The 27,121-nt window shown below is 39.4% G+C and overlaps 3 protein-coding genes across 6 annotated transcripts; all 3 read right to left on the bottom strand.

Moving 5' to 3' along the window:
• Positions 1-54: 54 nt before the first annotated feature.
• LOC133715043 (probable sugar phosphate/phosphate translocator At3g11320) lies at positions 55-5,407 on the bottom strand. 2 transcript variants are annotated; one of them, XM_062141359.1, is made up of 6 exons: positions 5,280-5,407; positions 4,567-4,781; positions 2,162-2,632; positions 1,625-1,728; positions 1,268-1,496; positions 55-605 (listed from the first exon to the last, which is right to left on the bottom strand). In XM_062141359.1, exons 3-6 carry the CDS (start codon positions 2,600-2,602, stop codon positions 459-461), a joined length of 921 nt encoding a protein of 306 aa, XP_061997343.1. In that variant the 5' UTR covers positions 2,603-2,632; positions 4,567-4,781; positions 5,280-5,407; the 3' UTR covers positions 55-458. The 2 variants fall into 2 exon arrangements, with proteins under 2 accessions (XP_061997343.1, XP_061997342.1); XM_062141358.1 differs by having other exon boundaries at positions 5,050-5,307.
• Positions 5,408-7,688: 2,281 nt separating this feature from the next.
• Positions 7,689-9,854, bottom strand: LOC133715045 (large ribosomal subunit protein eL33y-like). Its single transcript, XM_062141361.1, has 5 exons — positions 9,732-9,854; positions 9,583-9,618; positions 9,216-9,444; positions 9,075-9,117; positions 7,689-7,914 (listed from the first exon to the last, which is right to left on the bottom strand). Exons 1-4 carry the CDS (start codon positions 9,761-9,763, stop codon positions 9,076-9,078), a joined length of 339 nt encoding a protein of 112 aa, XP_061997345.1. The 5' UTR covers positions 9,764-9,854; the 3' UTR covers positions 7,689-7,914; position 9,075.
• A 763-nt stretch (positions 9,855-10,617) lies between these two features.
• On the bottom strand, positions 10,618-13,508 carry LOC133715041 (O-fucosyltransferase 19-like). Of its 3 annotated transcripts, none has more exons than XM_062141354.1 (8): positions 13,134-13,508; positions 12,846-12,922; positions 12,690-12,760; positions 12,512-12,600; positions 12,291-12,423; positions 11,966-12,195; positions 11,333-11,809; positions 10,618-11,072 (listed from the first exon to the last, which is right to left on the bottom strand). In XM_062141354.1, exons 1-8 carry the CDS (start codon positions 13,439-13,441, stop codon positions 10,850-10,852), a joined length of 1,608 nt encoding a protein of 535 aa, XP_061997338.1. In that variant the 5' UTR covers positions 13,442-13,508; the 3' UTR covers positions 10,618-10,849. The 3 variants fall into 3 exon arrangements, with proteins under 3 accessions (XP_061997338.1, XP_061997339.1, XP_061997340.1); XM_062141355.1 differs by having other exon boundaries at positions 12,846-12,918; positions 13,187-13,508; XM_062141356.1 differs by having other exon boundaries at positions 12,846-12,918; positions 13,134-13,255.
• Positions 13,509-27,121: the final 13,613 nt, after the last annotated feature.

Here is a 27,121-nt window from a genome sequence, read left to right as displayed (position 1 = left end):
AGGTTCATGCAGAGAAGGTAAAAAAAAAAAAAACAAACTGGAAGCTTTGTGAAATTATGAATGTTAAAAAGATGAATGTTTTTCATTAATTAATCAATATATGAAACGTTAATAACAGACTGATTGTGTAAGGACCAATTCTACAACCCTTTACTTAAAAGAATAAAAGATAAAAATATATTCCTGCATAACCCCCATGCTGGGACTAACAGAGATATGAGTCACTTATTGAATTTCCTACTTTTGACTATTCCTGCGTCGTTGCTGATACAAATGGAAACCATGAACTTCAGGCTTCCAGGCAAAAAAATAGATGTTTTAGAGGCAAAATCCCAGCAACAACTGCTAGCATGTGGCCATAACTTGCCTCCAGATTCTGGGAAGGCCACCGCTGTGTCACGTAGTATGATGAACAAAATGTAGGAAATTTCACTTGATGCTTTCCCAGGATGAATTTATCATTTACTTCTTTTCTTCGCTTCACTGTATAGAATTACTCCAAAGACTGTAAGGGAATAACCCATCATTCCAGTCACAGAAACAGGATTTCTAAAAATCAAGATTGAAACAACCACAGCTACAGCGCCCTTTGCATTTCCTAGCACCTGGATTCAAAAATTTCAATTGTTATAAAACTTAAAAGAAAATCCTCCAAAATTTCAATTGACACTCAGCGAGCAAGTTGAAGCCTAATTATTTTTTCTTCAAATCATATCCCTAAAGCACATCTTCTATGAATTAACAGTTAAGAAAAAAGAAGTCTGTATTAGGTTATTTCATCAGTCAATATGACATGTAAAAGCAGGGATGCACAGTTAATAAGAAGTGATCCAGCTGCTTATGTCAGGCTATGAATCAGTTTCTAACAGCTTCAATCATCATACTATTGGCCATCATTTTGTCCTAACAGTGCCTTCCTAGATCACATTAGCCCAGGAATATAAGACCAGCTGAGTATAAAGCAAACTGCCCCCTAAAAAAGAATAGCTTCCTATTTCCCAGAGGTTTCAGGCCCCACCATAATAAGCAGTATCTGGTCATTTATTAGGCCCTACAAATTGACTAATATTAGGATTATCCATATACTATAAGTGAAAAATATATCCACCAGCTTTTACTACGTCCCAAAGATAGAACTCCCTGCAACTTCAGAACTCCACAAACGAAGGAAAGAAAGAAATACTAACATGAACAACTATCTAATAGCAACCATAATGTTTGACTGAGAAAATAATAATTTATGCCTACATCAAGAAAGGAGACATACCTGAAGAGTCAGAGCACTGGTGTGTTTCGTGACCAAAAAGTTGGTCAGATTTACAAAATATGCCAATGCTGAATTGAATAACAGATACCATATAATCTTGACATCATCTCTTGCAAGAGCTAGTGTTATCCCAACGACATTATCTTCCATGATAAGTGTTGCAGGGAGTAGGAAAACAACAGCTATCGGAGCCATATACAATAGGAGGTTCATCGAATTCAGCTTCTCCCTGGAATAAAAGTACAGGCAATTCAGCAAACTTTCCGTTCAGAAAACAATTTGCAATACAGAAGAGATGACTAATACCATCAACTCAAATAAAGAAAACCAAATACATAAAGACTCATTATTCCTTACCCTTCAGAAGAAAGCAAAATCCCTTGTAGCACTGACTTAAGCGCCCTGGCAGCTGTTGCTGCGATACAAATTAAGAACCCAAATAGATGGAAACTTGGTTCACCCTGTGTCCAGATAAACATAACACAAAATCAGATGTTTGATCATAACACATTGAACCTTTATACCAAGTAAAATTGGAAAAAAAAAGCCACCCACTTTCCCCTCATTCAACCTATGCCTTATCAAACATATTCGCCATCCAGAGTCCAAAACAGAAGCTCCCCCCCCCCAATTAAATCAATCTTTTATACTAAGCTCAGCTAAACTAGAGTTCATCAGATCTCACGATACAAAGTAAATATGTCAATTTTTCCTCTCTCAAACATCAGAATTTACACATCCCAATATCATACTTATCCCAGTGAACTCAATTCTCATCCTAACCAGCTCAAATCAAACCACACCCTTATAATCCACATTAACTCCCATCGAAACCACTAGCATTAACAAAAAGCAAACACTAACAAAAAAAGAACAAGAAGAAAGAGCTCATACCCCACTGGCAATGATGACCCCTGTAACCACAGGAACGAGCGTCAGGTAAGTCAGCCAAGCCTCCCTTTTCAGGGTCATAAAGTAAGCGAAAACGGCAGTGAAGAACGGCGTGGTGGCCCCTATAGCCTGGTTAAACGACACCGGCAGATACCGCAGCGAAATGTTCCCAAACACCACAGAAACACAGAACACGAGACTCAACGCCGTGATCTTCAGAAACTGAACCCGGGATCGAATGGTCTGCATCGGCACCATCTTCATCCACGCAATTGCGATGTAGCTGAGCAGAGAACACGCCGTCATGTGGCACATGGTGAGGAAGATCGGGTACTTGAAGCCATAGTTGCTAAGCAAGTACTTGTTCAGCAGCAGAACGCCAATGTTGGATGAGTACCAGGACGTCACGAGCCCGATCGTGAACAAGCGGCTCTTCCCCTTCATCGCCGGCGGTGCTGGGTCTGAATCGGACGGCTGGGAATTTGGGCCCGGAAACAAAAAAAAAAATCCAAAGAACAAAAAAAAAACCTCAGAGATCGTTACTGGGATCTGTTATTCTTAAAGCATTGGCGAAACCCAGATGGGAAACGAAGCAATCTGCTATGTGGAATTGTGGGCCGGCCCTCCATGGATCTGAGGATCGAGGCTCATTGGAAAAAGGCGAGAGCTTTGGGGGAAAATTTGGGACGGAGAAAACGAGAAAAGTATGAGTCTTTGAGGAAAGTAACGGCGACGGAGAAATGGGTCGGTGTTGAAATTGAGCGAGGCTGCGTCGTTGGGTTAGAGTTTTGAGGATGACCGACGAGAATGTGCCTCTTCTGCAAAATAGAGAGAGGAAAGAGAGAGAGAGAGAGAGATAGATAGAGAGAGAGACTTTTAAAGCTTTTAGAGAGAGAGTAAGGTGAACGCGTACAGGAAAATTGATTGCATTATTTATTTTCCTGGAATTTATAGTTTAATTTCTTTGTTGTGAGATATATAAGGAAAGTGGGTTTTTGACTAAATATTATTACATGTTCTAAAATAAAATATTTAATGCATGCAAAGTCTGATCATTTACCCTCCCAAAGATTTTGACTTGGTTTTGTTTCTACAGAGTTATTCCAGATTCATCCCATTAACTTGACCTTGACCCATTTATTTAATTTCAAATGTACTTGCTACTTAAGACAATGACTTCGACATAAAATTAGCATATCCGTCATTTAGTTTTTCATCGCATTTTATATCTAACCGACATTGATTAAAGGAATGCATAAAATGATTCATCATGATTATAATTTTAGTTGTATCACACTTTTAACAAGTTATTATATACTCTGAATTCAGTATCAACATACTCTAGTTATAATACCAACCAGATCCAAAATCCTAACTTACAAAATTGAAACCCCAACCTCCATCTATGTATTTTTCTTGTCTAAAGAAAACTCTTGAAATATTAAAATCTCCATTTTTCATTTGATTATTTGAAGAGATGTAGATGTACTAATGCACCCTTATTGGACAAAAACGTGTATGGGAGTAAGAGGGATTAAGAAAGACTCCATCTACCGACTTGAAGGTGCTCCATATGTCAATGAGGGAAAGAATACTCAACGCGCTTATTAGAAAAAATTAAACCAACATGTTAGGCTTCATGACACTGCAAAATGGCCGGTCCAAAGATGATGGTTTGAATAAGATTATGCGAATCTGCCAGCAATGTTCTAAAATTTCCCAAGCTTCACTAGAAAATTGGATCATGCTTCTTCATGCATGGACTTGGGAGCATTATTGGTTGGGCCCTTCCATATCATCCAGAAGCACTTGATCAGCAATCCGAAGGTTGTTGTTGGTTGGGTGTCTTTTCTTGAGTTAATTCTTTGTTTTATTGTATTGGGCAAGAGGACGGAAATAATTATCAAGAATTTGTATTATGTTTTAAAATTTTCAATTGTTACATTTATTTTTTTGTTGTAATTACTGTTTGACTTTTTTCTTGATGAAACTGGCAAGAATTTGTATTATGTTTTAAAATTTTCAATTGTTACATTTATTTTTTTGTTGTAATTACTGTTTGACTTTTTTCTTGATGAAACTGGCAAGCGAGGGGCCGAGGGAGAAGAGTTATGTGATAACTAAGTTAGGACGGGAAAAGAGGTCTAAAAAAAATATCATTTATGCACTTGTATTATATTTCTTGATCGTATTCGTTTAGATAAACAAATCTCGTTTTCTATTAATACATGACCAATAAATATAATACAACTATCATACTACAATTATTATATTGGTAACTTCATTTTTTATACTATAGTATTTAGAAATGTAACTGTTAATGTGATTAGTGGACCACTAAACTAGCATTGCTTGTAAGAACTTCAAAGGGAGAGAGTTTTTTATGAAGATTGAGAAGAAAGTCCAACCTTGTTATCTGGCAATGTCCACTCATCTACCTCCCCCAATCTTCCATGACTAGCTGCTGCTCTTGCCCAAAAATCAAACTTCCCAATTCTCTTGCTTCTAAACCTTATTGTGGTTAATGATGGTGAACTAGTAGTAGTAGAAGTTGTATATCTTCTTGAAGAAAAAAGCTGCAATGACTTGCTCAATTGCTTAGCACCACCACCACAGCCACCACCTGAAAATTCCCAGAAATGTCAAAAAACTTTCCCAATTGACAATGTAGCAGAATTGGTGCTCCTTTGTTTTGAATCTGAGCAAAAGTTGGAAAGTAAAAGCAATCAATCCTAAAACCACCATTTGAGTTCTCTCGGAAAACCAAATCAAACATGTTATCCATGAATCCTGGATCCATTTTCATGAAGCCCCCAAGAATAAAGACAGAGTCTTTTTGCAATTTTTAGTACCCTACCATTCCAATTGATTTTGAGAGATAGAAAGCATACTATTGAAGGGTATAAGACTTGCTGAAGCAGACAATATTGCAATCTGTGCCATAAAAGAAGGAAAAATCCAATCTTCTGTTTGTGTGTGTTTAGAACCAAACAGCTGAAAAGAAACAAGCTTGACAAAGAGGAAGGTTGTGGAGGGCTAAAACCTAAATTGGGTCTTTTTGAGGGACTAAACAGAAAAACTCCGGCAACTGAAAAAGGTGGGTGATCGGTACAATCTCTACCTGAGACCACCACCACTGTGTATTAAGCTGAGCAGTTAGAGCTGAAGTTGAGGTTGAAGCTCTGTGGTGATGACGTGGCATTGGTGATTTTTGACCTCCAAATCAAGAGAGAAGGGACTAGTTAATGGGTATATTCTGTTTCAATGTCACTACTTGGTCAATGTAGGGAAGAGTATATCCAATCCCATCCTCAGATCCTTCTCTCAGTCTCTGTAGCAATTGGTCCAAGTGCTCTAATTTGTCTGGGTTTTTGAAGGAGAGTAGGAGATTGATCTCTGTCACAGTCAGAAGAGCTTTCATGGATCAGAGTAAAACTTCACAGGTCATCATCATTCTCCACACTAAACACAAAATATCTGTAATCAATTTTTTTTGGGAATCTAACATGAACCATTTAATTTATTATCGCGATGGAAGTTAAATCCTGATTTTGGGTTAGTATTATTTTATAAGTTAAGGAAGTATTAATTTTCACGAATTGAATTTCTAATTGGATGGTCAATGCAATAGGGATGCTAAGAGTTATGACATAGAGTCTAGAAGATGGGGAAGAGGGTTAGGCAGTGAAGACAAGTCCAAGGTCCAAATGCTGCCTAATATTTCCACTGGATTAATACCAGACTTGAATGATTCTATGTGAAAAATGCTAGGAAATTGGGTCATGCATGGACAAGAAGTAGTATATTTTCCGCTATTCTCATAATAGATGGTGTTTATTCTCTTTTTTTTTTTTTTTTCCTACTATATATATTCCGCAATCCATGTGTTATGCGTCCAGCCAAACTTGGAGATATCTCTCAATGCTCATTCGCTCACATCAAAGGTCATTGGATTTTGGATTATGGAGAAGAATTAGAGCATATGTTTCTAAAATAATGAAACAAATATGTACCTAATGCTTAATAGTTTGGTCTTAGTAGTTTGGTGCTTTTAGTCTGCAGTTTGGTCGTGTTGATTTAGATTAAGGAAGAGAATCCCAACGTTTTGGTCTTTATTGTTTTGTGCTTTTAGTTTTTTTTTTGATAAAAGGATAGCTTCATTAACTAAATGCCAGAAGACACATACATCAGATGTTGTCTCATACCTAAAATCTAGATGGCACAAGCCGCCAAGCAAAAGACAAGTACCTTCACTGTTAACACATATGCTCACTTGTTGAGCCTAGAATACAGGAAATCAAATTCTCACTACTAACCTCCTTTGAAAAGAAAACCTAGTCGCTTAGAGACCTCAATTGGTGTACAACTAAGTAGACTGAGAAGAAAGTAATGATGAACCCAATTTCCAGTAGTAGGCAAAGGACCCACAAGCATACAGACCAAAACCGGTTAATGTAGTTTGGTCGTGTGGTAGTGCTACTAAACACACAAGCATACAGACCAAAACCGGGAAATTCCAAAAGATGAAGACCAAATTGTAGTATAATCCAAACATGCGTGTCAAATATGAACTGCTCATAATATTTTAGGTGTCACATTATCCTCAAGATTAAAAGTCTAATTAGAAGAGGTTTACTACATGGAATTTGGAATATTCAACCGCAAGTTGCGCCTGATTTTGCTTCCCACTGTCAAACTTTGAAATGTGTTATTGAAAGAGTGGGCATGCAATTCATGCACTATGTATTGATTGGCCTACTACACATTCTTAGCAAGCGTTTGGTAGCACTATTGTATCAAGGTTTGCTTGCTTGGCCATACTGGATTCGTGATTGGGATGTTGATCGACGTTTCATAGGGTGGTGAATTAGTCTTGAGTGGATCTTCATTCCTTTTATGGGGTAAGTATGAAAAGGAAGGCAATGTTGAGTAGAGATGAAGATCGAGAAACGGCACTTGGCAGGTATACTCGTGCCCTTAATCAGGAAAAGAGAGAGGTAGTCTTTGCTTTGTCCTAAGCACATTGCACCATGGTTCAAGATCCCAAAAAGATGTAAAGATCAAAGACCAAAGAATTGCGTGACTTACGGTGCTTGGTTTTGTGTCGTTACGGTAATGTGGTATATGAAAGTGGTAGATAATGCCTAACTTAAAGATTAGGCAACATTTACATCACATGACAGTGTTGTAAATGGAAGCAAAGCTACACCCTTTTGAGTGTTGAAGCGACTACAAGCATGCCTTCCCATTGAGCCCTGTCTAGCCAAGGCTTTTACTTCCATAGCCTAAGAAAAACAAAGCATCACAAAGACACAGTATCTTACTAAGACAAACAATTGGTACCAACAATGGGTATAACAATTGGCAACAACAAAGCCTTTCCAACAGAAAATATCAGAAGGTTATGAACTTATGATAGAGGCCACAATCAGAACACATGTGGGCAACCATGGCTCTAAGCATCACTTCACCCCTCCACCAAGTAGGGTAAAACTAATCTTTGAATCTCAATCCAAAAGCCACATTTCAATAATGCCAATGGAGCAGGTTGCAATGAATATTCAAATCATTAAGTTGCAAAGGTCGGATAACAAAAATTTAATCTTTGTGAGGAGTCTAATACAATATTCTCCCATCAAACAGACAAAACTGGCAGAGCCTTCTAAGAAACAATACATCTATCTTAGCTCATAACAACCATGTAAATTTCAAAATACTTGATGCTCCATCTCTATAGTCTAGGAAGTACTGAGAAACTGCAAGAAAAATGAGCATAGGATTAGAACCAGGGTAGAAGAGTATAATACAAACCCAATAAAACCAAACAAGTCAACTATTATGGATATAAATCTTCACAAATACAAATTGTTTTTGAGGGTTGGAAAAAGGAAAGAGCAAATAGTTGTGAGATGACAATTGAAAATAGATGCTAATTGACTTCAAATGCAGCTAGAACAAGTAACATATATATTAAAAACATTGATTGGTTTAGACAGAAAAACTTCAAAATATGAGAGGGTGATAAGATATTGGATCAAATCACATGTGCAAGGCTAAATTAACAAGTGTAAAGGTCTTGGCCTGTAGAGAACTAGGAATTAGATAAAAAGGAATCTGACAATTCCAAATGACCATTGACTAGCTATGACAACTGTTTTCAGCTGATACTCTTGTAATAGTTACTCATACTCTGGTATCCAATTCAGAATGTGTTCAATTCTTCTCTTGTAGCACTAATTCAACATAACTAAGAGTTTCCATTCAAAGGGAACCAACAATTGCTCAAAGACACTATCAACACAAAGAAGATTAGAGGGACCAACTCCCAATATGGATGGGTTGATAATTGTCCAGTTGTAGCTACAACAGTAGCATTTTAAATAAACTTATACTCTCATAACAGTACAATGTTGCACTCTAAAATGACCAGTTCACTCTTTTCTCAGTTTTTACCAACTTAACTACTAGTTTCCAATGAAAGCAAACCAACAAAAGCTCAAAGACTAAACCACATAGAGCAACTTTGACTTTGGCCTTGCATGTTTTTGCAATCTCTATATCAGTATATAAGCTCAGAAGTGTAAACTTAAGCTCAAATACCAGTCGACTCTTTAAATGAATCCACATAGGAATTCGAATCAAACCGAACCAGCACAGATAACGTGTCCATTGTATAAATGTAGGCCACCAGAGATTACACCACATTAAAAGATCCAAATATCAAAACTCTATCATGTATATCAGCATAACAAAAACTAGCCAGACACAATTTCAAGCAACAATGGATAAATCGCACCCAGAAGTTGTATAGCACTTTAAATTTTAAGTGCAAAAAGCTACAATGGCAAGCACAAATTTTCAATATAATAGCTGCGCACAGCACATACTGACATACATTAACTCAATCAAGAAGTACCTTATATATTGCTGGGATACATGAATACCCTCACTCGAGCACCCTGCAATGTTACAACAGAAGAAGTCGATCAGAAACACCTTTCGAACAATAACCATTATACACATACTAAACAGCAGTAGTTCCAGTATAGGACTGTACCATGGACTTGGGGGGCAAATTGGAGGTGAACTTAGCCCGAACAACACCGGTGTTACCGTGAGGCCTCGCAACCTTTCCCCAAATGCAGCGGTAGTGGCTCCCGTTCTGCTTCACCTTAGCCTTGTAGATATAAGCCAATCGCTTTCCGGCGTACCACCCAACTTCCTCCTTGGTGTTCACTCCCTCGATCTGAATCAGTGAGGTGTTTGGGTACTGGTTCGACTTGGACCTAACCCAAATCAATAACCGAATCAACTCAGATCAAAACCCTAGTAATAAAAACGCCCCCTTTTTCCAAATTTAGGGTTTCTACAATATCTAAAACGAGAACAAGAAACAAAGACACAAAATTTAGGGTTTCAATTACCTCTTGAAGCCGAGGACAGTTCCCCTGACGTAGAGTCTGAATTACAAGAAAGAGAGGGAGAGATTAAAGTGAGAAATTTTGATGCAGTAATCGGATTAAGATTTTGAAAATTAGGGTTTTTTGTTTTGTTTTGGGTTTGGATGACGAACCTGACTCGCTCTCCTTGACGTCCCTTCACCATTTCTGCGATGTGTGAGCTACCAGAGACGACTGCGCAGAAGGAGTGCTAAAACCCTAGCTCTCGGTGAACGAAGAATACTGGGGTATTTATATGAAAGGGAGCGTGGGTTTTATATATCGGAATTGTGAACAACAGGCCCAAATCAGTTTAGACCGTGAATGGGCTTTTATATTTCCACTGTGTCCTTCAGTAACAAGCAGCCCAGTCCATTGCCTTGGGTCGGAACGAGTCTAGTAGCTCAGGGATACTTCCGATATAAATTTTCAAAAGATGGTGCTCGAATGTTGTCACACGTTTAGTTTTTCGGTTTTGTTCGTATAGTCATTTGATTCCATACTCAATTGTACTCGACTTGAATCTCACACCATTGTACAACATCATAGTAGTTTTCGCCTCGGAGTGGTAATTTCCGATACAGGCACCGTACCCCACTAAGGGTGGTTAAAACAAGCCACATGGTGCCGGCATCGAAGGCTCGATGAATCAGTTGAGGGAGTCAACGATGTGCTTCTGGTTACCCCAGACGGATCCTATGACGAAGTTGAGGACCCTTGCCCTTACATGTGCGTTTTACCATGCTTGTTTTGAATCGGAACAAAAAGGTTTGCTTAGGGTTTGGGACTAGTCCTTGGAATCAGGTGGGGATAAACTTCAATGACACAAGTTCACATAGGAGTAGAGTCCATCTCAAGAAACCAGTACTACTCAACCCTTCGTTGCTAGCCTACTCTCTCAAATAGAGTCGTTAACCCGACGTACTTAATATTAAGTGTCCAGTTCTAAATCAATTGCCGAGTCTAGTCTTAGGCTGAACCTATTGCTTGCTTGCTACGTTTCTCTGGTGCTTGCTAACTTGTTCTTGTATTATCAGTTTGTATATATGTAAGAATGATTTTCTTTTCCAATTGCCAAAAGCCTTGCTTCAGAGAAACCGATCATATTTTTGTCTTACAATAACGTTTAGAGCTAGGTATAATATTTTTCTACCACGTACAGTAGAGGCCACAAGCCTAAATTATGATCTTTAAGACTCGACCGGTATAACTTCCTCGGCATCTCCCATCCCGAAATGAGCTTCTCTTCCTGTTATTGTTGCTTGGCTACTGTTGATGAGCCTCCGGACTTTTCACAGATGCAACCCGGAAAAGGGTTTGCGTAAAAGTTCTCCTCAAGTTTGTGGTCACCTCTGGCTACTCTGGAGTATGGTGCTCCGATCCGATTTTCATGCAACTTCTTCACCTTGGATGAGAATTTTTCCCAAGATATCATTCCGTTGTCCAACCTATCAATCAATGTCACAAATTGTTGTCTGCAAGGGAAACAATGTAATCTTTCATTAGAAGATTATAGTTCGAAAGAAATTGTTACTAAATTTGTAGTGTTGAGGGTCTATTTGGGACTTGTTAATGATTTTGTATGAAATGCTTTTACTTTGAAGTGCTTCAATAACTGCAAAAGAACGTTTGAAAACATTATAGAAAGTTTCTGGCAATTTGAACGTATTTGTTAAAGAGTACTAAAGAAACCCTAATTACTAGTTCATAAGGCTGGTAAATTGTTTATACATACTTGTTGGGGTTGATCGTCTTCCGGAACCCTTCAAATCGTCGATGCCCTTTTATTGCTTTAGCCATATTTCCATCAAAAGAATAAATGAACACATCACTCTCCAAAGCCACAATGTAATCCAAGGCAGCAAGCTGGTTCTGCAAGTTCTTGAAAGGTTGCAACTCTACTTCAGTCGCTAAATTTGAGTGGAAGAATAAATTGGGGTACTTATCTTTCAGAGGTCTAATCCCATCTGTCCCGTAGATTTTCCCAGCGGCTACATAAACTTTTGTATCCAAAGGAAACCCAATTGCTTCAAGAAACACAGCAACCTCTCTTGGGGTCATGGGGCATACCCCTTGGAGTCTATGATTGGTGCTATTAATCGTCTTATGCTTCCAGTGAGATGTTTGTTTCCTTATTTTTGCGAGTTCTCTATCTTCGTCTTTGGTCAGATTGTGACTGCAGCCTGTGAAAGAAAGCATGTCCTTTTCATATCTGCATTTATAATGTGCTGGTCACTAGTCAGAATAACTTATGTGGCAAGAAATCTTTGTTTAGGGTAATGTATGTGTTCTCTATCCTTGGTTAAGATTCTACATATTCAAAAGATACATACTGTAAGTCTGCGTATCATGTCAGATAGGCGCGCACCTTAAATGGAGAGCAATGTATCTACTATTGTTGTTCTTTAATCTGTTAACCAACTTTGATGCTAGTTGTTCGATTTCAGGTGAGAATCTCAGTGCCTCAAACATTGCACGGCAGCGTAGTTTTTGGAATGAACCACCAAGATCATTAGTAAGTCTGGAATCTGTGTACGTGAATTTGAGCACTTTGTGCTGCTTCAATAACGAAGACATATATCCTCTGTAGTAACTAGCCTGGGCTGGTTAGAAATGGTGATCCACTGTTAGATACTTCGATTCAAGTTACGTATACTAAATTTCCGAAGCAAGGTAAACAATTCTGACCATACCTTGGACCAGGAAGCTGGAGCCCTGGGGAGAGGCTTCAGGTCTGCGAGCTCCGGTGGGAGTGACTCTATAACCATGATATCATCTTTTAAGACTTCCATGAAATTCTTCCAGTTGAAAATGTCCTTAAAATCACTGAACATATCAATTGAAAACACAATGAATAAATCAATGATAATAGTCTAATCAAATGGACCGTACTATGATTGAGAAAATTCGGTACCTTGGATCGGTCCAAAAGGATTTATGATCTAAAAAAGGGAGAACCAGAGTGGCATTCATAAGTTTTGCTACGGCAACCATATCACTTATCTGCAAGTTACAATTTTTTCAGAACAATTGCGGGAGGGGGGTCGGGCATCAAATATTGAAGACATGCATGATTGAGATTGATCTCATACCCCAAGCTTCATTTGATTCAACCCACCATTGGCCTTGATCATAATATAGCCATTTGTTGCATTTCGTTTCACTGTAACATACGAAACGTCATAAGCCACGATAGAATGAGAGAGATTATTTAGTATATCCAATAACTAACTAGCTTTTGGACATACATATATCCTTCTTTGCTCGATTAATGCATTTGTAGTAGTTTTCACTGTTTGGTTGCGTCCAGATATCACCAGTCTGACTAGCAGAGAACAAATAAAAGATGGGATCACAATCTCAGGTAACTGAAAAATGAGACCCCTAATAAGAAGAATGCCAAACCCTAATTAGTCCTAATTGAGTTACAATACCAAAAACAAAACAAAAAAATTGTATATGAGTTTCACCAAGAACTGTATATAATAGGCTTAATGGATGTATGAATGTGATTGAGCATAGAATAACAATCTGACCGGGAACTTCGTTGTTTCAGAGCCACATTATAACCCTCGTCACCTTCACTAACCATTTTATGTTGCAAAACTGTCGAAGGTCGTCGAATAAAAGCTATTCCTTCCCTCATTCTCAATTCCTGTAATGCATTCAGCTGTAAAGCAAATTTTGTCATCACTGACACGAAACCTAACAACAATAAAACCACGAAAACCCGTCTTCCTCTCATCAAAAGCTTTGCCAACTTGAGCGGTCTGCTGCTGAAGAACATGCTGTTAATGGCATCTTGTTGATCTTCTGTGGCCTCAAATAACCGTCTCCTTGTCATGGAAGAAATGAAAAGAGGAGGTGATCAAATTGGGGTGAAAATGAAGAAGAGGTGCTTAGTGGAGGTAATGACCTTATTGCTTTTACAAATGTTTGTAGAAATTTCTTGTTGGTTTTTATATCAAGGAATTCGGAGTATGAGTGGGGAGCGGAACATAAGGCGAAGGACACTCTGTGTTTGTGATTTTATTAGAATTAAAGACAGGATGGTTGGTTTTTCTTCGATGTCGTGGTGTGTGGATTTTGGGGTCTTGACTCTTGACCCGTAACTTAATTTTTACACGTACAACACTCTCCTATTGGTCGCAGCAATCGTTGCTATTTCGTACTACGCCGTCGTCGCGCTGACGTGAGGACCTGCAAACTGGTGGGCTCCACTCTTTCTTGGCCATCTCCAGTATCGTTCTCTTCCATTTTCCGGTAATTCTTTCAGCCGTGGAGTTTCTTGGTTAGTTGGCTGCTTTGGGTTCTAAATTTTTAGAAGAATCCATTCTCTTTTATTTTATGTTGTGAATTGGTAATTGGCTTTTCTTTTATCATTAATTAGGGATTTCCTTTTCCTTTCTTCTGGGATCCAAAGGGTATTGCAAATATGTCGTTTTGGATCACTGGAATTTCGGTTTAATTGATGGACGATATTCTTTGATGCGGTTCGGAGTTAAAGGAAGCGTTTAGCATTTGGCTGAAACGTGCTTTTGTTATGTTTTTTTTTTTTTTTTTTGAATGAATGGTAATTCCATTGATAAAACGCATGCCAAGAAGGCTATTACATACCCACCCGCTGCCTCACAATGGACAGGACAAGGCTTCGTGGTAAAACCACAGTGATACATAGGATAGACCAACTATATTTGAACTTATCGCTCACTTATCTAAAGCGAGCCTATAACTATGATAATACATAGTTTATAGGCAAGCAGGCAAATACTCATTAGCGCTAACTAAGAAACTAAATAAGCATAGCTCCCTAAACCTAGGTTCGAACCTCGAAGCTGTCAAAGTGGTCAGGCACTGTGCTGCAATGCACAGTTGGAGCATTTCACATGCGCTGAAGGGGTTTATCTTGGGCCTAGGAAGCCTTTGGATTCCCCTTGACAAAGTAAAAAAAAAGAAACTAAATTAGCATAGCTCCCTAAACACTAGGGAAATATTGAAAATAGACTAAACTACTAACATAGATCCCTAAATAAAATAGGTAACATAAACAACCCAAAAGGCCCTAAGACAAACATCACCCAAAGCCCAAACATGAGTAGCCCGGCCCAGCTCAAGCCTCCACCCTTCTGCAAGAGAAACTAACCGTACGCACACTGGAGGCACCGTCACTGTGAGCAGACCTCCGCCTTCCCCACCTCAAGGAATCACAATGCCACCATCCAGAAGACCCCAAACGAAGCTCCAGCAGCATGATCAAACCCAAATCCACAACGGGTATGTGCCCCCCCACGCTCCAAAACCTTCAGTAGATCCTTGAAAAAATGTCATCGTCATTGCCGAGCAGAACGCAGATCTTGCTACCTACAATATTCCATGAAGTAGTGCCTACGACCACTTCTAAACTCCGAAGAGCTTCGAACCCGAGCAAAACCCGACTACTCGCTGTCTAAAACCTCAAATACTGCAATCTTGGAAGCCAAAGGGAATAGCAAAAAACATTCCCATCCGACAACATCCCAACGCCGACGAGGCAAGTGCCAAAGCTGACGGCGGGACGCCGCTGGACAAGAAGAAGATTCTTGGGTTTTCCGCCTTCGCTCCCTGACCGTGTGCGGCTAGGGTTTTATAGCTAGCTGTTTCTCACAACGTGCTTTTGTTTTGTACTATACTCTACTTATTTATGCTATTCCTCATCATGTTGTTTGACTTTGGGAAATTTTTTTTTTTGGGAAATGGGAATCAATTAAGCTGCCTCAAAACTAGCCTAAAGGGCTGAAATTAGAACAAACTAATAAGTCTGATGGATAGGCTCAAACAGACAATAAAGCAAAGAAAATATAATTTCAAACTGGGCTAGTATAAGGAAATTAACTTTTGTAAAACAACTAAAGCAAAAGCCCAAAGAACAAGCCCAATCCAATATAGAAAACCTAACTACTGCATACCACCTCGCGCCGCCGACCACTTGGAGTCATTGATGTGTCACCGGAAGCAGGACACCAAGTAATTCCGTACTAAATAACCGATGCCAATCAAATCCCATAACATAAAACATATGAAGTCCAACAGCCCAGGGGAAAAGATCCCTCAAGATAGCAACATATTGTCCACCATCGAGACCCAAACCAAGAAAGCGTTGTGGCTGCCAAAAGAGAGCCAAGAGCAAGAACCATGGAGGGGTGATGAACCCATGCATGAGCGTCCATACTCAACTAGGTAAGTGCCTTGCAGCCACAATAGCTTTCATGGAGGTTGAGACTTGAGAGTGAAAAGAGAAAAACTGTTTTAGGGTTAGGTAAACATTGATCTGGAAAGATGTGTGATTGATTGACAAAGAGAAAGAAAGAAAAGAAAAGGTGAGGAACAAGGTCCCCCGAACTGGACGTAGCCATAGATAACCACAAAGGGAGCAAAGGACACCACAAAGGTGAGACAAGAACAGTAAAGTCTTTAGGATGCTGAAAGGGATGAAGGAAGGACCTCCTCCAACTCTTAAGCCTTCAATCTAGATCCCGACGGGTCAAGATTTGGGCAAATTAAAGAGAAGGGCACCGGGGAGGGGGGTTTGTTTTCAGATTTACTTTCTCTCTCTACAATATAGAATATATATGTAGTGACAGAAAATTAGAGTACTATACCCAAAATTAAGCCTGGACCTGTCAATCTGTGGTGGTGTACTAGAAGGAAGTATATGCTCCTCACGTTCGTCCTCCTTTTATGTTAGCATGCTTTCTTATATAGTGTACTGCTAACGAGATTGAGTTCAAATGAACTTCTTGTGTATGTTGTAAAATAGATTTTAATTAAAAAAATTAAAAAGAAATTATCTCACAACCCCTACTTTCCTCTCCCACTTGTTTCTCTCTACAATAAATGAAATAATACTAGCCCCTTAACATGTGCTCCGCACATGTCAATTGGCTTTTATTTATTTTTTTTTTTTAAATTAAAAAAGTTACTGCAATTTATCTCCTAATTTTGGGGAAGTTTGTCATTTTTTTATGGGAGGTATTGCAATTTTTTTCAAATATGATATAGTTTATTAACTATCTTATCCTCATATAGAAATAATTTGTTTATTAATATTTATAGTATGTGAGGGCATATATATTACTTCAAAAATTTAACCATTCCTTTAAGAATTGGTTTAATTAACCACGTGGTGTGGTGTGTTGGTCGAGCTGCCTAGTCTGGAACCCCCAGGTCTAGAGTTCGAATCTCAGCTCCATCCCGTGGCCAGCAGATTTGAGGGACCTGGGTTAGTTAAAACACCCAATGGTTCGTGCGTCTGCGGTGCAATGATTAGTCTGGCTATGCTGGATACACTGGATGTGTGTGTGTTGGTTTTATTGACGTCTTCCACTCAAAAAAAAAAAAAAAATTAGGTTTAATTATATAAGATTTTAAAAAAAAATATTATTACACATGCTAGTATATATAGAGGCATCATACCAAAGCGAGAGACGAGAATTGTCGAACTAGGGTTTGCGATCGAGATCAGATAGGAGAGCAAAGCAAGAAGGATCGGGAGAATGGGAAAGAAAAACAAAACAAGGGACAAGAAGAAGAAGGTTGCGCGGGACAGGCCCATCTACCTGTACCTAGATGTCAAGGCAGACGACAACTCGGTGTCGTGTTTATGGTTCGTCATTGAAGACGGACGGCGGCCGAGGCAAATCAGTGGATCTGAGAGCAAGTGCACCCGTAGTCAAGAAAAGGCAAAGTCGAGAAGTCAAGAATTCGACCAGTCAAGTTACTATTCACTGCCATTGGACATAGGTTTACACCCGTTGTTTTTCTTGCCCGGTCAACACTGTTCACGTAATTCACTGTTCAAATTACTGTTCACGTAGTTCACCATTGGATTTAGCTGAGAACATTACTGTTCATATATTACTGTTTACTGTACTGTTCGCATTAACTGTTCACTGATCATATTACTGTTCACATTGGAATCAATGTGAACAGTGAATTACGTCCAAGGATAATAAGGTAATATTATCCAAGGATATGAACAGTGAATCGATGTTCATATTACTGAGCACATGAAGAGATTGATGATGATGATAAGGTAATCTTCCGTCGCCTAGATCTTCCCGAATTTGATGATTATTACGCGCGCCTTCCTCGCAGCGTTGTGGTCTTGGACTCCCGATTATTCATGATTGGTGGATCTCAATGTAGAAAGCGAGATTGCTCTGGTGTAGAACCCTACATTGGGTATGATTACTTGGACCTGAAACCCTCCTATGTAGCCAAGGAATGGCGTTCTGAACAAGGGGTTTCATTCCCTTCGCAACAGTCGGTGGCCTGCTGCAAAGACGGTCTCATCTATACCTTGGGACATGGAGGTTGTCACCGTCTCGATCCTCGCTCTGGTGTCCGTTCGGAGTTTCCCGCCACATGCGGGTTTCGAACACAGCTTGGAATGTCGAACAAGTATATTTACACCTATTCCCTTGGTATTTATAATCACCTGTCTCGTTATGATTTGGAGAAAAACGAGTTTGACTGCATCTCTAGCAGTTTCTGGGGTCTCTGGGGCCCTGGAGTGGTAATTTCCGGTGACTCCTACTTATTATGCTTTGGCACTATGTGTGAGGTATGTCCCTCCTTACAATAAGGGTGTTGTCTCCATGATAAAGAAGAAAGCATGTGGGAGACAAAGAAAGAGGAAAACATGCGCAGGAAACAGGGAAGGTGAAAGCAAAAAGAGAAAAGGTGAAAGTGAAAGGAAATAAATAGTGACTGTTCCTTTCACACCTCTTTTTGTTTATAAAGAGCTGGAGAGAAAGAGAAGGAACGGCAGAAGTTCACAAAAATCCTCTTATCGGCCAGCTTGTGTAGAGAGAGTAAAGGCAGTGAGTCCAAACTGCAGATAGAGAGAAAAACATCTTCATCCAAGTAGAGAGTGAAGAGTGTTTTACTACATGTTGAGAGTGTAGTTGTGGCTAGGTTGCAAAACAAGTGTGAGAGAGAGTTTCCTTCAAGTAGTTGTTGTTGAAGTTGTGTATCTCTTGTACCCACATTATCATAGTGGAAGTTCTTGTTGTTGCTGCCCCGTGGACGTAGGCATTTTGCTGAACCACGTTATATCTGGTGTTCACTTTCCTTTACTCGTTTTATTTCTTTGCATATTATCCTTTTGTGGTTGGAGTTGTTATTTCCATTCTATTAATTTTCCCAACAGTGGTATCAGAGCTCTTGGTTCGTGAGGTGTTAGAATGGAAAGTTCACGGAGTACCATGATCCGACTCAACCACTCTAATTGGATTACATGGAAGCCGAGAATGGAGGATATTCTCTATTGCAAAGATTTGCATGAGCCAATCGTAGGAGAGGAGGCCAAGCCAGAAGGAACTTCAGTTCCGACCTGGACGAAGATGAACCGCAAAGCCATCGGTCATATCCGCGAATGGGTGGATGACAGTGTATTCCACCATGTGTCTAATGAAACCAATGCACATGAATTATGGCTGAAGTTGACGTCCTTGTTCGAGAAGAAGACTGCTGCCAAGAAAGCATTTCTAATCAAGGAGCTCGTAAACATGAAGTACAAAGATGGTGTTAGAGTGACCGAGCACCTCAACAACTTCCAAAGTACAATCAATCAATTGGCCACGATGGACATGAAGATTGATGACGAGTTGCAAGCCTTGTTGCTATTGGGATCATTGCCGGACAATTGGGAGACCTTTGTTGTAACTGTAAGTAATTCTGCTCCAGATGGTGTATTGTCTATGGATAATGTTAAAAATAACATGTTGAATGAAGAAACTAGAAGAAAATCTTCAAGCTCGGACAATAGCCAAGTCTTTGTGACGGAGTATAGAGGAAGGAGCAAAAGCAGAGGACCCAAAGGCCATGGAAGGAGTATGAGCAGATCCAGGACAAGATTCAATGGAAAATGCCATCATTGTGGTATTTTTGGCCACATGAAGAGGAATTGCAACAAGTTGAAGAAGGATCCGAAGGAGGGTCGAGATGGCAATACTCATCAACCGAACGATGACACGAGAAACACTGCAGCTTCCGTGTCTCATGATGAATGTGAGTTCCTTTGTCTTGAAGGTGAATGACTTGGTTATACGTTTACGCAAGCGTACGTATCATTGTCAAGATAGGGAAATATTATGCCCAAAGTTTATCGTACCACGGGGATTAGTGGCTAACCCACAATCCTTGGGTAATCGGAACTAAAGACACTTAGCAAACAAATAAAAGAAAAAAAAAATAAAAAGGCTAATCTAAGGCACCAAGCCTTAGCAATGCTCGGCTTTGGTTTTCACCAAAGCCTAATCAAAACTAAAAGCCTAGTGATGACTATTTACAATGAGGTAGAAATTGTCATTAAACATTGTGATTTAATTTTCTAAAAAGACTAAGTCAAAAACTAAATTAACAACAACAATTAAAAACAAAGAAAATAAAAATAAAAGAGAGATAGGTTTGGGTACTAGGGATCACTCTCTAGCAATTTCAATGCAACGAACACATTTCAAGCAAACAAACATATTTTCATGAGAACCAAATCCCGTACTTAATGCCCGTCAAGGCCACTAAGCCGAATTTCCTTAAGGGTATTCACATTTTCGGTTAGGACAAATATGAACTCTCTAATTCATGAGTTAGTACCTTAGTAGGGCTACCAAAACATGAACTAAAGGCGTAGAGCTCTAGAAATTAGGGATTTAAGCATGCAATAGTTACAACCTAAAATGTAACGATTACTTAGTTCTCTACCTAATGCCGGTTAAGGCCACTAAGTCAATTTCTCTTATTTGGTATCCATTCTTCCGGTTAAGGCAAGAATGAACTCTCTAACCCTAATCATTATGCCTTGTTAGGGCCACAACGTCTAGGATTAAAGGCGAAGGGCACAAGAAAATAGAAACTTAGGCAATCATTCATTTTCGATTAAGCAACTACTTGACACATCACACTAATTACATGAAGCTAGTGAACAAAAGAACCACCAATTGTATCACACAACACAAATCTCAACACATAACAAAGAGAGTGGTCAATTCCCTAAAATTCATGCATCAATAATCAATTAGCATAGTAATTAGAGTGCACCCATATGAAAATACATTATTTATCACTTGAAAAATATGTCAATTACATCAAAATTGAGCTAGAGTTAGAAACCCTAGCCCCCAAAAGTAACTACTCACAACCCATATTCATGAACATCAAAATTACAAAATTCAAATAGCAAAGAGTAGAGAAGTGTAGGAGAAAACAAGGATAGTCACAAATAGCTATGAAGCTAGCATGACTAGCCTTGAATTACAACCCCACAAAATACCCAAATCTTGAATCTTGTAGAAATTGAGCTCCTTGATAGATCCTTGAAGTTTTGTGTGAGTAGTTCTTCAAATCTCAAAAGAAATTATAAAGAAAAGAGGAAAAATGGAGGGGAAGGAGGGAGAGAGAGCAGCCCAAGGCTGCCCCCAAGTGTGCGGCGCTGTGTCTCTGTAGTGTTCTCCCCCTGCCGAAGAGTGAATGGATGATGATTATATATGAGCGGCCAGTGTGAGAAATGAAAGGGTGAGTCTGGGCACGTGATTTTTGCGTGGGTAGCTGATGACAAAAATGGTCACATTTGCTTTTGATTGGCCAAAAGAAAACAAAGGCAATGGATGGTCGATCACGTGCATGGCCAGTTAACTACACAAATTGGTTAATTAAAGCAACGTAGCTTAATTAACCAATTTGTCTTCATTACCTGTGATTTCATTTTTTTTTCTTTATATTTTTATAATTCTACGACATCCCCACACACAATATTATGGATTCGGATTCCGCTTCTTTTGACATTGATCACGGTTGACCGATGTTGACTTTTTTTGTTCTTTTGTCGGAAATTCCATTTTGCTCAATTTTCCATCATTTTCTCTTGATTACCGTAATTCCGCTTATTTCCTACACAACAAAGAAAAATGGATTAATTACATAATAATTGACTTGAGTACTAACTAATTTATCGTGTTTTAGATACAATTGCATGCATAGAAATGCGTGTAATCAGTGAATGCTTACATGTTGATGATTGTCCTGGTGTTGCATGGGTCGTTGATTCTGGAGCCTCTTTCCATGCTACTCCACACTTGGAGTACTTCACTACATACCAAGGCGGTGACTTTGGGACTGTGAAGATGGGCAACGATGGTTACTCCAAGGTTTCAGAAATTGGAGATATTTGTTTTGAGACCGATTTGGGCAACAAGCTTATGTTAAAAGATGTTAGACATTTTCCGGGTCTACGTCTCAATTTGATGTCAACCGGTGTGCTTGACCGACAAGGGTTTCATCATCATGGAGGTGATCAAAAGTGGAGGCTTACCAAGGGATCATTGGTGGTTGCTAGAGGGAAAATGTGTTGCACCCTCTATAAGACATATGGCAAAATATGCAAAGGAGAGTTGAATGTTGCAGACGACTCTTCTCCAAGTTTATGGCACAAGCGACTAGGTCATATGAGTGAGAAGGGATTGCAAGTTTTAGCAAAGAAGTCTCTAATTCCCTTTGCCAAAGGTACCTCACTTGACTCTTGTGATTATTGTTTATTTGGTAAACAACATAAAGTTAGTTTCACAAGAACATTTACAAGGAAAGAAAATGTATTAGACCTAGTACACTCAGATGTATGTGGCCCCATGGAAGTTGAATCAGTAGGTCATAATAAATATTTTGTCACTTATATTGATGATGCTTCACGAAAGGTTTGGGTTTATTTGTTGAAAACAAAAGACCAGGTGTTTCAAACCTTTAAGGAATTTCATGCCATGGTGGAGAGGGAGACAGGAAGAACCCTCAAATGTATCCGTAGTGACAATGGCGGAGAATACACTTCGAACGAGTTCAGAGATTATTGTTCGAAGCATGGCATCAAACACATGAAGACAATTCCTGGCACCCCACAACATAATGGTGTAGCAGAAAGGATGAACCACACCATTCTAGAAAAAGTGAGAAGCATGCTGAAGACAGCCAACCTGGCAAAGAAGTTTTGGGGCGAAGCAGTGACAACCGCATGTTACCTTATTAACCGAACACCATGTGTACCGTTGGGCTTGGAGACTCCCGAAGGCGTATGGACCGGTAGAAGCGCTTCATATTCCCACTTGAGGGTGTTTGGGTGCAAAGCATTTGCACATATGCCAAAGGAGCAAAGATCAAAGCTGGATGACAAGGCCATGCCGTGTATCTTTCTTGGATATGGCAATGAAGAGATGGGCTACCGATTGTGGAATCCAAAGACCAAGAAATTATTCAGAAGCAGAGATGTAGTGTTCCATGAAGGTCAAACCATTGCGGATTTTGACAAAAATGAAGTAGAACATGCAGACCAGCTCACCTACGATTCATCACCGCTTCAAGAAGAACCTAGTGACAAAGCTCAAGATATGGTAAATGAAGATGTTCCTGATATGACGGAAGCAGAAGCAGTAGAACCTGAAGATAATGATCAGGGGGAGCCAAATCAGGGGGAGCAGCTAGAAAATGCCCAAGTACCAGTTCGAAGATCCAACAGAGAGCCAAAGCCAAATACCAAGTATCATTCTTCACAATATATATTGGTGACTAGTGATGGAGATAATCCATATTCCAGATACATTCTGTTGACCAATGATGGAGAGCCTGAATGCTTTGAGGAGGCAAAGACTCATGCAGACTGTGATAAGTGGATGTTGGCGATGAAGTCTGAAATGGAGTCCTTATTGAAGAATGACACCTATGAATTGGTGGAGCTTCCTAAAAGCAAAAAAGCACTCAAAAATAAATGGGTGTTCAAGTTGAAGAGAGACGAGAATGAACAGTTGACAAAGTTCAAGGCTCGCTTGGTAGTGAAAGGTTTTGGGCAGAAGGAAGGAATAGATTTTGATGAGATCTTCTCACCAGTTGTCAAGATGACTTCTATCAGAATTATTTTGGGCATGGCAGCTAGCATGGATCTTGAGGTGGAGCAGCTAGATGTGAAAACGGCATTTCTTCATGGTGATTTGGAAGAAGAAATATACATGGAGCAACCAGAAGGTTTCGAGGTCGAGGGAAAGGAGCACATGGTTTGCAAGTTGAAGAAAAGTCTATACGGGCTTAAGCAAGCACCAAGGCAATGGTACAAGAAATTTGACTCATTCATAGTGGGTCATGGATACAAGAGAACTGATGCAGATCCATGTGTGTATCTCCAGCGGTTCACTGGAGGTAATTTCATTATTTTGTTGCTCTATGTTGATGATATGTTGATAGTGGGCAAAGACGTTTCTATGATTCGCAAATTGAAAGCAGATTTATCAAAGTCATTTGATATGAAAGACTTAGGGCCAGCTAAGCAGATTTTGGGCATGGAGATTACTCGTGACAGGCAGGCGAAGAAATTGTGACTGTCACAGGAGAGGTATGTTGAACGAGTGCTTGAAAGGTTCAACATGAAAGAAGCTAAGTCAGTAAGCTCACCTCTAGGTAATCATTTCAAGTTAAGCAGATTATTATGTCCAACTACACAAGTAGAGAAAGACAAGATGGCAGGTATCCCTTACTCGTCAGCTGTTGGTAGTCTTATGTATGTCATGGTATGCACTCGCCCTGATATTGCACATGTAGTTGGTGTTGTTAGTAGATATCTTTCTAATCCTGGCAGAGAGCATTGGGAAGCTGTCAAGTGGATACTCAAATATTTGAGGGGCACCTCAAAGTTGTGTTTATGTCTTGGTGGATCAGAACCAATCTTGGAAGGTTTTACAGATGCAGATTTGGCAGGAGACCTTGATAATCGAAAGTCCACTTCTGCATACCTATTTACATTTTCTGGGGGAGCTATGTCATGGCAGTCCAAGTTACAGAAGTGTGTTGCATTATCCACCACAGAATCAGAGTACATAGCAGCAAATGAAGCTGGCAAGGAAATGATATGGCTGCAAAGGTTCGTTCAAGAGTTGGGTGTGAAGCAGGAAAATTATGTGGTACATTGTGATAGTCAGAGTGCTATTCACTTGAGCAAAAATTCAATGTATCACCCTCGCACTAAGCACATTGATCATCGGTATCATTGGATCCGAGATGCAGTGTCAAAGAAGTTTTTCCAGTTGAGGAAAATCCACACCAACAAGAACATTTCAGATATGTTGACCAAAGTTGTTCAACAACAAAAATTTGAGTTTTGCAGAAGCGCGTCAGGATTGACGCATCCCTCCATCTAAGTCGGGAGGGGGAGATTGTTAGGTATGTCCCTCCTTACAATAAGGGTGTTGTCTCCATGATAAAGAAGAAAGCATGTGGGAGACAAAGAAAGAGGAAAACATGCGCAGGAAACAGGGAAGGTGAAAGCAAAAAGAGAAAAGGTGAAAGTGAAAGGAAATGAATAGTGACTGTTCCTTTCACACCTCTTTTTGTTTATAAAGAGCTGGAGAGAAAGAGAAGGAACGACAGAAGTTCACAAAAATCCTCTTATCGGCCAGCTTGTGTAGAGAGAGTAAAGGCAGTGAGTCCAAACTGCAGATAGAGAGAAAAACATCTTCATCCAAGTAGAGAGTGAAGAGTGTTTTACTACATGTTGAGAGTGTAGTTGTGGCTAGGTTGCAAAACAAGTGTGAGAGAGAGTTTCCTTCAAGTAGTTGTTGTTGAAGTTGTGTATCTCTTGTACCCACATTATCATAGTGGAAGTTCTTGTTGTTGCTGCCCCGTGGACGTAGGCATTTTGCTGAACCACGTTATATCTGGTGTTCACTTTCCTTTACTCGTTTTATTTCTTTGCATATTATCCTTTTGTGGTTGGAGTTGTTATTTCCATTCTATTAATTTTCCCAACACTATGAAACCCACCGAAAGATTCTCCGGGCCGCCTGGTGTTTACGTTTTTGATATTCGCCAGCGTCAGTGGCTAGATGAACCAGTTAAGGGCCTTGATGATGCTCTCCCCGTTATCCCAGACACGTACGAGCCCTTGGAAAGGCACCTTTACCTCTGTGATTTACCGCGCGTGTTCCAAATCGGAACCAAAAGATTTGCTCTGGTTTGGGAGGAACATTCTGTGAAAGATGATGATTGTCGGCTTCATTGCCACAAGTTCACTATCGACCATGCACATCCCCTGCAGCAGCAGCTCTCATCAAACCAACAATCAACCCACCTCCTTTGTTGCTCGAATAGTCTTTAATGGAGTCCTTACTCTGAAAGACGCCGGATTACTTGGTTGCACTGTAGGAATGTAAGCACCTTTATATGAATCAGGATCAGGTTTTTGTATATGTCATTCATGCATGTCAAGTTGTGCTATAGGAATTTAAGCACCTTAATATAAATCAGGATCAGGTTTTTGTATTTATCATTCGTGTCGACTCCATGATAATTGACTAATTCCATTGTGTTTATTGATAAGTGAATCTTATTCATGAAGTCTGCACCTGTGAAGCTAGCTAGTTGACCGAAAGAGTTTACAAAGCAGGTTCGTAGCTAGGTTTTTTCCCCCATCGTCTATGGTCTTGTTATCTTTGGATTTATTTTCTACTTCTCTTGGTTGTTTTGCTGCATCATTTGAAGCATGTCGTCGCTACTTTTCAGCTTCTAGTGAGTGGCTTCATTTTACATGTCTGAATATTGTACTCCAATTTTAGTTTTAGTTGTTGTTGAGAACTTGAGATTGGAATGGACCTATGTAGTTGTGAGAAGTGACTACGTAGAAAATCTTTCACGCATTGGGCTTTTCAAAGTTATTTTGGTCATTCACAGAGTACAGTAGCTAAATTCTTATTGTTGAATGGTGATTATGGATGATTTTTTGAAATGTTCTATTATGTTAGTTGCTAAACTATAGGTGCAATTCTCAGCTATATATAGTTTAGTAGCTAAATTGCTTTTTCATTTTTTTTGGCCCCATAGCCCTCATTTATGAAGTTCTGTTCTGGAGTTAGTTGTTATCCATGTCTTTGTTAGGATCTGTCTATAACTCGTTTGGACCAGATTTCAATGCTTGGCGAAATCTGTCTCTGCAGTTATATGATTATGAGTTCTTATTAGCGACTCAATCATTTTTCAAAGAGGGAAAAAAAAAAGTGCTACTCTACACATTCATTTGTTTCTGTTTACATTTTAAAGGAAAATGAACTCTGTGTCAAGTTCCTGAGAGTATATTATGCTGTTAACAATACACACAATTAGAAAGAAGGTTATATCATCTTGATGGGGAACATTTTCTGGGACTGATTGTTTTCCTGGAGTTTAAGAAGATCAGGTTTAGGATTTTTGACTACGTGCGGAACATGAAGTATATAGAATATGTGGTGACAGAAAATTAGAATACTTTACCCAAAATTAAGCCTGGACCTGTCAATCTGTGGTGGTGTGCTGGAAGGAAGTATAGGAGGAATCTTCAGTTGCTGTATTTTGTTGCTTTCCTCAAACTTTTAAAATGTTTGTACTGAGAGATGAATTAGTTCATAAAAACATAATAATTGTTGTATTTAATTTCTTTCCTACTTTTTAAAGGTTTGCCCAGAGAGATCAATTAGTTCTGGAA

This window comes from Rosa rugosa, chromosome 6, assembly GCF_958449725.1.
Source record: "Rosa rugosa chromosome 6, drRosRugo1.1, whole genome shotgun sequence".
In the NCBI taxonomy this organism is placed as follows: domain Eukaryota; kingdom Viridiplantae; phylum Streptophyta; class Magnoliopsida; order Rosales; family Rosaceae; genus Rosa; species Rosa rugosa.
This window is presented reverse-complemented; position numbering and strand designations above follow the sequence as displayed.